This window comes from Lissotriton vulgaris, chromosome 7, assembly GCF_964263255.1.
Source record: "Lissotriton vulgaris chromosome 7, aLisVul1.2, whole genome shotgun sequence".
In the NCBI taxonomy this organism is placed as follows: domain Eukaryota; kingdom Metazoa; phylum Chordata; class Amphibia; order Caudata; family Salamandridae; genus Lissotriton; species Lissotriton vulgaris.
The window spans coordinates 693490274-693504868 of NC_141695.1; the positions used below are offsets into that span (position 1 = coordinate 693490274).

Genomic DNA, 14595 nt, shown 5'->3' on the forward strand with positions numbered 1-14595 from the left:
AGATCAAAAAAATAACGTCACTGGGACCTCTTCTCCAATGGTTTAGGAGGCCAGCAAATGGAGACGAGGGGTGGGGCTTAACCTCGCTACTCCAAGTGATTAAATCTCACCAACGAGACTGCGCATGTGCGCAGCCTACGCTATCCGAGACCTAAAAACTGTACGCATAAGAAACTTTGCTAAGACTTTTTTGCCAGCTGGCCTCAAAACAAAAAACTGCTAAATGGAAGATTTTTGGGAAGACTGGGGTGCTGGACCTACACCAGTCATCTCAACATAATCTGATGAAGACATTATAAATTAGATACGTTGATTGTTCTGTTTGTTTTACAGTGGTTCAAATAGTTTAATAATTTAGTTGTAATTCTGGAATGTTACATTATTTTGTTATAATAAAAAAAGTTGAAAGTTAGTAGTGAATTTTTTTGCTTAATAGTTATTACAGATGTCATTATTATTACAGTAGGACAATGTTTTCAGGGATTGCAGATGTGTTCCTGCATGTATATGTATCTATACAATACTATGCATGTTAAATGGGATAAAGATTCCAATTATTTCAATACTCTACTATGCTGACTTGTCATGCAAGAGTGCGGTTTGAGTACAGAGATCAGTCCTGGTCCAGACTGTAGTATAGAGACCTCTCATACAAAAGAGCAGTGTTGGCATAGAGACCATTGCAACCTCATACTCTACTATGAACTGCTGTCACCTCCTAGAGATATGGTAGTGGAGAGGGGTTGTATGTATGAGAGCAGTAAAGCAAGCATGTGTTATTAGCAACATTGACACAATACCATACACTTCATGGGTAGCAGAGTTCATGTTGACTATGAACCACAGATGAAAGGGTAACCTATCCTGCACATGGTGTTTAAACTGTATATAATTGTTCAGGGACAACAAACCTCTTCCAGATACTCAAGCCATGTTATAAAACTAGTGCCCTACTACAGAGAGTTTTTACCTGTATCAAACCCTTGACAGTCACTGAACCTACACTGAGAAATAAAATGAAGAGTAGAAAAGTGGGTACTGTTTCAGGGCTCAAATAATCATTTGATTTTCACTAGACATGCAGGTCTAGTAACCTAAACAAGCATTTGCAATGCAATAGGTCTCGCATTAGGAAAGTTTGAGCTATTGGTCTTGTAAATAACAATTCTTTTTATTTATGTGTTGGTTTTGAAAATAGCTTAATTAATAGCTTTGTCATTTACAATGTCAATAGTTATAACTTTTGCAAATGTGACACCTTTAGCATTTGTAATGCAACATGTTTTGTATTTACGTGACTTAGATGTATTGATATTACAAATAACAATGGCTTTTAATTTTTTTAAATAATTAATACTTAAATATGAATGTTGGGGTGCAAGTGGCCGGTGACGTAGAAATACCCCCCACCACACAGTTGGGGCGGGCTACCGGCATTGTACATGGGCGGCAGCGGGTCCCTGGCTGAGCTGGGAGCCCCCCATGCATCTTGTAGGCATGGCCCCTCAAGTTTACTTACCACTGCTTGTTAAGCCAGCTGTTTAAAAATATTTTAGTCCGGACACAAAATGCAAGCCAGATGTATTGATTTTGCCAGTGCTTTTTTAAAGTTAGATTTAACTTTCGTTAGATTGCTATTCGTTCGCCCTTAGCCAACTCTCCCCCAGATGCGACAGAAGTTCCCCTGTAAGTTTTGAACTGGGCGGCTGAATACGTGTTTCATCGGAACAATGCTCTTGCCGTGGGGTGTGGAAACAGTACGCAGGTTTTCTAACACCAACTGCAATAATTAAACCAGTTGGGAGAGCTGCGTAAAACTAAACAAAGGCGCCCTGCAAGAAGCACCATAAAGCGGATACTGCGTCAGAAAAAAAACGCAAGCTACAGGAAGGGCATGGATGGGGACTGAAAGTTGTTGCTTTCTGTACCGAAAAATGTTTTATTGGAGTGATGCACAGTAAATACACACAACGTCCAAAAGTGAAAGGCAGGGGAGGAGCCAAGCCGGCGTCCACGATGGCCGCCCAGTCCCTCGGCTCCGAGTACCATCTCCTCCCGGGTGTACATCCTGCTTGATATCCTGACGCACAATGGTATAAACGGGTACATGAACAGTACAGATTATTGATGGCGCAATCCCGAGGTTCGTGCCTGCTTCATACAGGGAGAAACAGCCAACGACGTTTGCGGCCCGCAGCAGCCCAAAGACCGGGGACTCGATTAGATTGAAGGACCGGTCACCAAGTGCACAACAGCGGCCACCGGTGGCAGGGAAGGGCCGGTCGGCTCCGGCGTGAAAAGGAACGGACGATTTTCGACGCACTCACTCGGGCCGATTGGGGGCACGAGTCGGGGACAAGCCTGTCGTTGTGCCCCTGTGTGGATTATATATTTACTAGAACTTTGCTCGCTTGCCGCCGGGGAGTGTTATGAGACTCGACCCGCTATCGGCGGGAGGATCTCGAATTTGTGCCGAGCCGCGATCAAGCAGGGCTGATTCCACCGGTGGCTGCGATCTGGTCGCATTGAAATGGTTTCGTTGGCCCTGTTGGTGGTTCCATGACGCCCGATGCCCCACTGCGTGTGCCTCGGCCCCAATCCAGAGTGGTGCTGCCCCGGAACATAGTGGGGAGAGCAGAGTGCAGCTTCTTGGAGACCGAGTCCCGGCCTAATGACAACCATACGAAGAAGGGGAGCATGACAAAAGGGGGGCACGGAGCAGAACTACACCGTGGCGATCTTCTGGCTACCCTAGCTGACCTTCACGACACCCTGGAACAGGATGCCCGATCACTGGGGAGTAAGATGGATGATGTGATTTTCGCGGCGGAGCGAATGAGATCGGATGGTCCGTGGACGCACAGCGAGATGCCTTACTTAGTACCCAGATGCAACAAGATGGCGTCGGTCACTGATACCGGAGAGTCCGAGACACTGATTTTCGAGCCACTTCCAGTCCGTGATGTCGTAGGCCTAGGACAATCTGTGGGCTCTAGATTGGAACCGAGCGATGGTACTTCTCTCCACGTCCTGCTGTTAGTGTCTCTGGTGCTGCTCCAGCCGTGCTTGGACATTGAGACATTCTCCCCCTGCTCTATTTTGCAGAACGAAGTGTGGAAGTCATGTTTTTTTACTAGGTTGGGTCCACCGTACTGGCAGGAAACGGGCTTGGATGAGGTCCGGTTGCATCGAAGCGTTGCAGAAGTGCTGCTGTTTGGGCTTGCCTTGGTATTCCGATTCCCTACAACTATGGACTTGGAGTGTGGTAATTTGGTGGGCCATCGCGGTATGAGCAAGACTGGACAAGGATAAATGATGTTTCCTCCGTGTTGGCATTTTCTGATTTTGGGACTGTGAGGGATACGCGACATATTGTCTTATCTAACGACATATTAGGCTGATTCTGTACCTTGTAAATTGTTCTATTGTACTGGCTCTTGCAGATGTATTTTACATCCTGTGCAGACATAACGATTGAATGAGGGAGAGGCCGGGGGACTGCTAGGGGGCTCCTCTCCGTCTTTCGCTCCTTTCCTCGTAGTTGTAGACTAGAACCCCCCGTTCTTCTTTCTTCTTCTTCTCTCTTTAATAGACTGCGGGGTTCTCCTTTTCTTTCTTCCCTCTCTTGGGTTCTTCTTTTAGTCTAGGTGGGTGGTAGTTCTCTTTCGCTCTCTTCTAAATTTCGGGTTCCATACAATGGGCGACAGGCACGCTGCTGAGGGGGAGGCCGGAGCCGAAGGCAGGGGTGCAGGGTGGGGGGTTAGGGGAGGGGTACTCTGTTTTATTTCCCTTTTTCAGTTTCTAGGGCCCCTTTTTCTCTCTTGTTCTGCTTGGCTTTCTCTTTATTCTTTCTCTTTATTCTTTCTCTTTTTCTTATCCTTCGGGAAACCGAGTGGTAGGTGGCTCGCTGTACGTTCTTATGGTTCAAATTACAAGGGTGGATGTTATTATAAAGTTCTCAGCTACAGCGGGCGTATGCTGCATTGGGGGGCGTAATGTACTGTTTATTGTCTATCCTGTTTAATGTGCGTTAGTGCCAACGCCCTGCCTGCAGTAGTCCCGATTGTGAATATCCTGCTTAATGATAACCCCTTGTTTCGGTATGATTGGATTGTATGGCATCAGATCCTGCTCTTCCTTAAAATTCTTAAAAGAAACCTCTTTAATCCTGGTACCAATACGGTACGGACATTATCCTGGGTTTAATAGGGCATTGAGGAGGCGGAATGTTGCATATGTTTGGCTTTATTGATTTTCCTTGACCGTCTCTGAAATAATGGCCGGCTGTGATGATTCTAGGCCTGTGATTGTACTTGCCTTATGTAACAATAAAGGTTTACCAAAAATTCAACAAAAAAAAAGTGAAAGGCAACTTCAAATGACCCAGTGTTCTGCCTGCATTGTAACAACATTTCAGCATCTGGCTACTGCGTGTAACAATCCAAGTGAGTCGGTGGAGGGGGGTGGGGGAGCAGGGGACTGGGCTTTGCAGTCGCTGTGAACTGTGCAAGATATGGGGGTGACACCAGCAAGAGACCGGAAGCCAATATTGATGAAACATCACGAATGTGGGAGCAGGAAAGGGAAGCGGGTGAACCGAGATTAGCGAAAGAGAACTGAGAGCAGCCGGGGTTACCAGCATCACGAGCCCAGACCGGAGGAAAGGGAAACAGTATGGGTGAGAGAGGAGGAAGAACCGAACCGGGACTGGTGAGGATTGCAGAAAGAAAAGAGGGGAACCCGCAGATCATAGACCAAAGCAGGATCTCTAAAAAAAAAAAAAAAGAAACATGGCCGAAAGAAATAAAGAATCGTCCGTGAAGCAGGGGGCGGGGGATTAGAACCCTTTAATGTAGCTCACAGCCTGGCGGCCGTGAAAAAAAGCAATTGGGGTGAGGATAAGTGAGGCCAGCGCGCACTGCGCACGCTGGGGAAGCCTGTGGGAGGGAGGCTGATTGGTTTGATGTGGGGAAATGCTCGTGCTTGCCTTTACTTGAACTGTTGGAAATCCGGCCGTTCAGGACGTTGGTTTGTGAACCTATTTTAGCCACTAAAATTCTCCCCTATCCATTCCTGCGGAATGGGATAGGCTCGACCTAAAAAAGTACTCTACCTAACTGAAATGCACTTGACCTCAGTTTCTAAAAGCGGAGCAAATGTGACAAGTTAACAAGATTTAAAGGCATTTTTATTGCTCATTCACTTTGTGAGCAATAAAGGTGCCTTTAAATCTTGCTATTTTGAAACATTTCCACTGTTTTCAAAGACAGAGGTCAAAAGTCAGTTTGTCTTCCTATTCACCAGAAAGGGTGTGTAGGACCTAAAAATAGCTCGCCCTATTTGAATCTGGCTCGCAAATGCAAGCGGGCGACTGGATTTTTCGTGCCCTGTGTTTAGACTATGGAGAGAGTTTGCTCTGTACTACACTGTTTGCAGACAGTGACACTGTTTTGAGAAATACACCAGAGTATTAAAAAGTATTCACTAAAGAACAGTGTACACTCTACACAAAACGGGTCTAAAGAGCAACTACTCACTTAAAATAACCAAGGTCTGTGGGTGCTAAAGATCGTACTACCTGCAGCCTTTACACGGATGTGAAAACTTTACAGATAACCTATCTTCTGATGAAACACAAGCCCATGTACATAGAAGACTGTGCACCAGGGACTAACCTATGTTAAGTTGAAATTGTCATTCTGACACAATTCTGTCTAATAACTGAAGGCTGCTTACAATACTTAGTATGTAGTACACAAACTCTTTGCCCTGCCGGAAACATTTTCTGCAGTAACAAAAAACCTTTGTGGAACAAAATAAAAACATGTTGACTGTCACCTGCACACAGAATTACTCTTCAATACAAAGATTCATAACATGTTCAATACTTCTACACAGCTATGGTGCATTAGGAGCACATGCATTTTGTAACCACTTATACTGATTATCTGGACCCAGGCTGTACAAATTATGTGGAAAAGTAAGATGATCGTTACCCACCACTATGTAAACTATGAAATAAAGTAGCACACTCACTGGAGGATGTCATCAATGTAATTTGTGATGCCATTTGAGATGCCATAAATGATGTCATAGAACATGCCATGAGTGATGTCATATGTGAGATCACAAGCAGTAAATGGCAGGGGTGAAAGTTTTTTTATTTCAAAATGTTAACGTTGTCACTGAGAAATTCACCTAATCATAACGTTACTTTAACATTTGTTTTTTTTCAGTGAATTTCTAAGATTTTTTTAAAAACAAAAACAAATCTTTTTATTACATTTAATTATAACGTTATTTTTAGCTGTTTTTTCAGTAAACACACACACATATATACACATACATATATACATACATACATATATGTATACACATACATATACAGATACACATATATAGACATACACACACACATACATACACATATACATACATACAAATATACATACATTCACATATATACATTCACATATATACATTCACATATATACATATATATATATATATATATACATACACACATTCACATATATACATACATACATATACATATATATACATTCACATATATACATACATACATACATATACATACATACATATACATATTTATATATTAGAGGAGGAAACTGGGAAATCCAATTAAGGAGACTAGATTCCAGATACATCATCATTTTGAACACTAAAATTCCTAATGGACATAATTCCAACAAGGAATTATATGTCCACATATGAATTGTTAAATATAATTCTTCAGAGGACTACTACCCTTCTCAATAAGTCATTTGTAGATACATAGTACAGTCAATAGAAATGTTGATGATCTATGTCTAATATTTAAGACTAAGTATTAGTGTCACAGGGTGACATGTCATGGGGTAGTTGGAGAGTGAATTACCCACTTGGGATACAGCAAAAAGATCCCAACCCAACTGACTTGGATCAGTGAGAAACATATGGAAGATAATTGGTCTATCTTCTTGTATTAGACGTTTTAGTTTTTCTATATGTTTCTGCTTTTCTGCTTTGTGAAATTTCATTCAAGTTTCATATCTTAACCCACATGGCAAAATGATAGAGATGAATAGTCCAGCTTATGATGATATCTATGTAACAACCAGTCTAACCCTGATGAATTCTGATGAATCTTAAATGTGATATGTTTAATTAATTATCAAATTTAATTGATCATATTTATGTTCATGCACTTATATATGTATATGCACGGAAAGCACCTTATTGTAATATTCACTGATGAAAAAATGTAGTGAAATCTTTCAGTATTTCTTACGATGTCTATGCCGCTCTGTACAGAACATGCGCCTGTTTTTAAGGCATAATCAAAAATGCTGTCTACATTATATGAACAGGACAGTAGCAACTGCCAAAATGCGTCAAAGATTTCTGAATGAAAATTGCCTGGATAAGACTTCAACAAAAACTTGGTTAGGTTATTTCAATCTTGCGGGCAATAGGCATGTCTACCAACTTGGAGGATGCTTAAGCAATTTGTAAGGCTCTAATGAGCATTCCATAAGCAGATATGCACTATACAAATGTTAAATAACATAATATGTGATACAAGTTCAGAAAAGCAAGCATGACCCTTTACAAATAACCATATTTACAATCGTAAATATTTCTGTAAGCCCCTGAAATAGTCCTACAAAGTTGGCAGTCTCTGTACATTACTACTAAAAATCAAGAGTGCATTTTGACAAAATGTTCACTTACCCACAATTTGTCCTCTTACTGTATCATTATCGTTTGGCCCAAGTTTGCATAGATCCAACCTCTGATCTGAAAAATAAAAATAAATCAGGTTACAAATGTGAATCTTTACATTCATGTTAATTGTTAGAGAAACATTGAGACATTGTTTTAACTGACACGTTTGTTTTATTTCATGGTTTTAAAATTGCCCCAACATAATCTGAAACTGTTGTATGGTTTGGAAAGAAATAAACTAAACACAAACCGAGATGCAGCTGAAAATGTTAAACTGAGTACTTGGTACACAGATGAGAGATCTGGGCAACCTCCATCTTTCCTTTCTCACACTATTGTTTTTCGATGAGCAGACTGTTCGAATAGACTCATCCTATTCAGATTAGAGCTCACAACAAAAAGCAACTTTTTCAAAATCAATATTTTTAACAGACTTAAATACGTCATTAAAACCCTTACGCTATTTTCCCTCCCTACACAAAATCCTATTAGTTGTTTTCATCAATTATATACGTTTATCTGTAGTTGTCAATAACAATATGAATACAGAGTTAACTTTAGAAGAAACATATCATTGACATGCATGTACAGTTCACAAATTACAATCGAACCATCAAAGTAATATCTTTAAAAATATTAACATTTTCAATTTAACAATCAGTGACTTTTTGTTATAATTCAGCAATGTAAAAAAACAACTAGTCAGTTCAATCCATTAAACATGCCAATAGTAGATTTGGATACCTCATGGCCACAGCACAAGGCTCGTCAGGACTTACAGCTGATGCATATTAACTACACCCCAACTGTGAGAACGGATATTTAACTGGGATAGCACAATTTACTTCTGGGGGAGCACAAATTACTTCTAAAATCTATAAACACACATTGGATTAAAGAATACATTTTGCAAATTATACATACCTTTTCCGAGGCAATGTTTAGAAACTGCCAATGGCATTTTCACGGGCTCCGGTCTAAACTTGAATTCAAATGGTATACTTAAACAACCACGGGAAAAGCCAATAGGTTTTTGCCTACGAGACCTATTGGCTTTGTCAATGATTTTTAGCCAAGATGTGCACCACAACGGCTGCTGTGCAGCTTGGCTTAAAATAAAAAAAAGAAAAGGCCCTATTAAGTGGTTGCCTTCACACTTGGTTAAACCTACAAAATGAGCTAAGCATTTTTTTTTGCCAATTTGAGATGGGCTGGTAAATAAAAAGTAGTACCCAAAGCGCTTTGACAAAACACAACAAGCATTTACAATGCAATGGTCTCGGCATTATTAAAGGTAGAGCTATTGCATTGCTCCTGACTTTTTTTTTTTAAATCTTAAATAAATGGCATTGTCATTTACATTGCCAAAAGCTTAATTGTTAAAAAAAATGGCATTGTCATTTACAATGCCAATAGGTTAATCCCTCGCAAATGCATGACCTATTGCATTTACACCCACACAGAGCCAAACACACAAAGCCACCCACACACACATACAGAGCCCCCCACACACACACAGAGCCCCACACAAACACCCACACAGAGCCCCCCATACACACACACACAGAGCCCCACACACACACACACACACACACACACAGAGCCCCACACACACACACACACACAGAGCCGTACACACACAGAGCGAGATACTTTGTGCATTAAAAAGATTTCCCTTTCGGGAATAAAACACAGGGACGATGGTCTACTGTTCCTTGTAGACCATATTCCTTTGTGTGTCATCAAATACAGGGAGTAACAAATAGCAACCTGCCTAGTTAATTTTCTTTAAGCTAGTCGTTCTGATGCCCCTTGTGGATACAGATTTTGCAACGTAATTATTAGCATGTAGGTCACATCACAAAATTGTAAAAAGTTGGTGCTAAATTTGGGACCACTTTTGTAATGATTATTATAAGAGTAGCCCCTCTGGGCTACAGGGGTTCCTTTTTTGACAGTTTTTCAAAAGAACAGAAAAAAGAAAGAATGAAAGAAATAGGGAAGAGGGGGAAGAAAGACAGAAACAGAGTGAATGAAGGAAGGGAGAAATGGAAATAAAAGAAGTCCGCGAGAATATAATAAAGAAAGAACGTCAGAAGAAAGAAATGATGGAACAAATGGCTGAAGGATACAACAATGAAGAAGTGGAGAAAAATAAATGTGATAAAACAGGAAATTACTGCTACTAAATGGGGAATTGTGTAAGTGAACTTTCATACGCCTCCCTCTCTCTTCTGTTTTCTCTCTTTCTATTCCCAAGAAGTAAAGAACACACGAGGATCACTAAAATATTTATTTAACATAGCAGTAACACTAAGGTGGTATATCACATGAAAAGGTCACTGTTAGGGTGAATAAATAAGTAATGGCTGTCACTTTTACAGCGTATATGGTGTCAGGGCTAGAGTAACCACTCAAGTTCACCGAAGGGCTAAGAAGCTTCATTGCTGGACAATGTGGCTCACCTGCCACCAGTGTCTGAGTGAATAAGTATGTAATGGCTGCGGGTGGGTGAATGAATGGTGTAATGCCTGCGGACGGGCTAACACTTCTAGGCGCTTTTATGAGTCACAGCATCTCCTTCTGAAAGGGGACACCGTCACAACGACTAGATCCGTGGGTGATCAGAGCTCAAGCACCGAAAATAGACTTTGTTACCTAGCATCTACATGCCATGTTTTACATCTTTCCTCAGACCTGGCGGTTCAGTCTATATCACTCTGCATATTCCTTCTTTTGCCATATTCTTGCTGAGTTAAAAAGCAGAACTACAAGACCCATAATGCAGTGCGCTGTTGACTAAAAGCCATGACTGGTTGAATGTGTTACACATGCATGGGACCACGCCGGTCCCTCAGACCACACATAACATTCCGTGTGCATTTAAGTATTAACTTTAAGAGGCGATGTCTCCAAGTGTTGGTACGATAAGGGTCACACACTGAAACCAGGCGCGTGAAAGAAAGCACACTGACATCAAAATCCGTGCTGCCCAGTTCACAGATTGTGCTGCAGCGAACGAAAGGAGAAGACCGAGGTTATCTCTCTCTTTCGGGCTTCAGAGGAAACGGGACAGGCTGGGCTGCCATCCAGTTTCGGGTTAAGGGCCATTCGGGCTCCGGTGTTATCTCTTCCAGTTGTCTGAGAGGCTGTCTTGTAGCACGCCGAGTGATGTGCCATCGACTGAGCTGAGAGTGGAAGCAGCCGGCAGTCTCTGCGGGGTGTTGTTTTTTGTGGAATTGATGTTCGCAGTTCTCCAGCAAGGGGTTACAACACAGGGGCTTCCTGGTCGGTGTCTATCTTGGCCAGGTTTAAGCTCCAAACTCAAGAAGAGGGCCTTGCATTACTGATAGCGTCTTATATCCCGGAAGTGTTTAATTCTACACTCATTCCGCTGAGTGGAAACCTCAGACGGGGAGGGGAGGCAGAGGTGGAGCGAGGGTGGCACAGACCCACTGCAAGCAAGGGGGATGGCCCACTTTTGCTCTTGTTGAGTTTAAAGGCAGCCATGGTTGGGATAGAGCGAGCGAGTCACGAGAGTGAAAAAAATGGCGGCCGCAAACATCCGAAAATTTCAGATTAGGGGGCGTGTTTTTGGCTTTCTGAGTGACGGATGACGTCACAGTCAAAAGAACGCAAAAAACACGCCCCCGAATCCGAAAGAGACGGGGCTTGATTGGAGTGACGCCCCTCTCATCCAATGGTTGGCCTCCGTTTAGGAAGCCAGCCAATGGATGAGAGAGGCGGGTTCAAGCCCCCATACTCAAAATCATTAAATCTCCTCCCGGAGACTGCGCAAGCGCAGCCTTTGGTCCTCGACCTAAAAACAATAATAAGCAATATGTGGATTGCATTCCTAAGTAAGCTTTTGTCATGCTTGCTCTATATTGGTATTTCTGTAGCACACAGCTTAATACTGCAGAAGTGGAGAACATAGGAGGTTGCTTCTCAGACACTGGCAGGCCACAATGCAAAGAGGAGGCCTATGCTAAGCAGGGGGGGGGGGGGTTCTGAATCTTTGCCATATGGGAGAAAGCACAATTTGACATAGCTAGTCCTGACGGCGAAGGGTAATAGCTATTGTTAAACGAAGAAAAATTATGCAGTTTTGTATACAGACTAGAAACTGCAGAAGTAGGTAGAGCAGGAGATTCAATGTTGCGTCCTACAGCAGTTGTGTGTGTAATGCATAACATACGCCTATATTTTTAGAACTGATCATCCTTGGGTATTTTAGAACTAGCATCTGCACTTTAAATCGCACTAAGCACTTGTTTGTTAGCATTTTTTATCGATATGTAAACTCGTGATATGACTTATTGAATATTTATGTCGTTCATACTTGTATCAAAATACTGATGTTTTCTCTTGTCAAATCGTATAATGCAATTGCTATAAACTGCTCAATCAAAAATAAAGATTTACATTTAAAAAATAAGCTTGTCATGTCCCCAAGATGTTTTAAAACCAGACAGTAAAGGCGTCTACCTTAAAACATCAACTTTACAATGGAAGTTTGATGCCAAACCACCAAGCCCATGCCCAACTCCTGTCAATGTTAGACAGCTGATTTTCAATATCCGAGTTAATTTTCAACAATCTATTATACACCTGGTCAGTGATTGCAGTGTCACGGGCATACAAGTTGACCACTAAACAGGTAACCATGCAGACATTAGAACAGAGTAAGTGAATTGTGGCACCACATAAGTAGCTACAATGCAGGTATAAGGAATCGCAGGGAGCAGTGCAATGGTGGCTCCACAGTAAGGACTGACTTCTTTGTGAAACATGTCGGTCTCCTACTGATCTAACTAACACTCCCCTTTCAGGACTGTATTATTCAAAGATCTCTGGCATGTTTACACAAAAATGTATCTGCATCAAACAAGAGTCCCTCTCGGACTCAAACGTCAATCAACAGAGGTGTCAACCAATCACCAAGTATCACCTTTCCACAAGCTTAATATTGCAATTCCCTCCTAAAGTTTTTTGTTTTAAAAGAGGCAGACGTTTGAGTTTGCGGATATTGACATGACTCACACAGCAGCCTTAACTCATGTGGATCACATGATTTGCACTCACTGCATTGCCGTGTCTGTAGCAGTCTGTGACCATTCCTGCAAAACTACTGCCTATCGGCAGTAGTTTTGTAGGAATGGTCACAGACAGCTTATGTTACCCAATTATACATTAGGACGGACATATTCCTTTTTTTTCAGCACAGCTGCTGTCCGCCGCCATGCTACTTAGGGAAAGGTGTGTTGGCTTTCTCAAGCGTCAGCAACCTCCATGTATCACTCTCCAGGTTAAAACATATTAACGCAAAAAAAATGGCATCAAGTGGGTGCTTCTCATCTCTCATTTTATTTCATATAGTGTTAATCTGCTCCCATAAGACGTGTTTCGGCTGCAACGCAGCCTTGTTCACATCACTTCCTTCAATAACGGAAATGAACAGACTTTTCCCGTTCTTTCACCTGTATGTTTACAATGTTACAGAGCGTACTATTTTTTTTTAACATATTCTATTTCATTAGCTTCAGATCTGGCATTTCTCAAATAAATGTTTACATTCTAAAATGTATATTCTTATGGTCTTATGGAGATACTCTGGTAATTTCGCCCAAGTGGGCAATACATTTTATTTTTTAATTCTATTATTGGATTCTTTCTTAAAAATATACTTTCTTACGGATATATATATATATATATATATATATATATATATATATATATATATATATATATATATATATAGATATATATATATATATAGCGAAGGTACTAACCAACTCAGCAATGAACTTTGTTATGGTAAGAGCAACAAAATTATATGGAACAATACTCAATCAACATATCGAATAAAACATATGGAATGGCGGGAAATTGGCTTGATAACCAGTGATAAATTCAAGTTCTTATGGAAACCTCAACCCACAATTCCGATTTTATATTTTATTTCTAAAGTCCACAAGGACAGATTGAATCCACCTGGCAGGCCGATTATATCGGCCAGGAATAGCATTTTTGAGAACACTTCGATTTATGTGGATTATTTTTTGCAGGAATTTGTTTTAAATCTGACCTCTTACATTAAAGACACTGGGGACTTTATATGCAAGATGAAGGACTTCCAATGGAATAATGATTATTTGCTGATTGCATTAGATGTTACAGCTCTTAATAAATCTATTAAGCACAGTTACGGAATAAGGGCTATCAAATACTATCTGGCAAGAAAAGGTTCCCTATTTGAGGAGCATAGTAAAATGATCATCAATATGGTGGAGTTATGTCTCACCAATAATGTTTTCATGTTTCAGGAGGGTATGTACCAACAACTAAGAGGTGTTGCCATGGGGGCCAGCTTTTCCCCCAGCTACGCGCGTCTCCACATGGGCTGGTGGGAGGAGCAGGTCCTCATGGTTAAACACTCTGATACAATGACAAAACATGTGAAAAGTTGGTGGAGATATATTGACGATCTTTTTCTGGTCTGGCACGGAAGTGAATGAGAGGCTATAGAATTTATTGAAGTATTAAATCAAAATAATTTAAATCTTAACTTCACTGCTACTATTAGCCCAACATCGGTAACATTTCTAGATGTTGAGATATATGTAGATCAAGGCCGACTTGAAACTAAGCTACATTGAAAGCCTACAGCGGGGAATGCTATTCTTCACGCCAGTAGTGCTCACCCCACCGATTTGGTGCAAAGCATTCCCTATGGGGAACTATTGCGCATGAAAATAATTTGCAGCAATGAGGAGATGCTGCAAGTAGCGCAAAGTGAATGTTTGTCCAGATTTAGGGAGAGAGGATACAGTAACTCATGCCTCATAAAAGCCCTTTCTAAAT

General features: G+C 41.2%; 1 protein-coding gene across 1 annotated transcript in view; it reads right to left on the reverse strand.

Annotated features, from left to right (window-relative positions):
- The window catches only part of SMURF2 (SMAD specific E3 ubiquitin protein ligase 2), a 1116208-nt gene that overhangs the window by 585734 nt on the left and 515879 nt on the right, over window positions 1–14595 (reverse strand). Inside the window, exon 5 of the mRNA XM_086930925.1 lies at window positions 7738–7803. Within this exon, the coding sequence (XP_086787051.1) occupies window positions 7738–7803 (66 nt within the window). The remainder of the gene's footprint in view (window positions 1–7737; window positions 7804–14595) is intronic.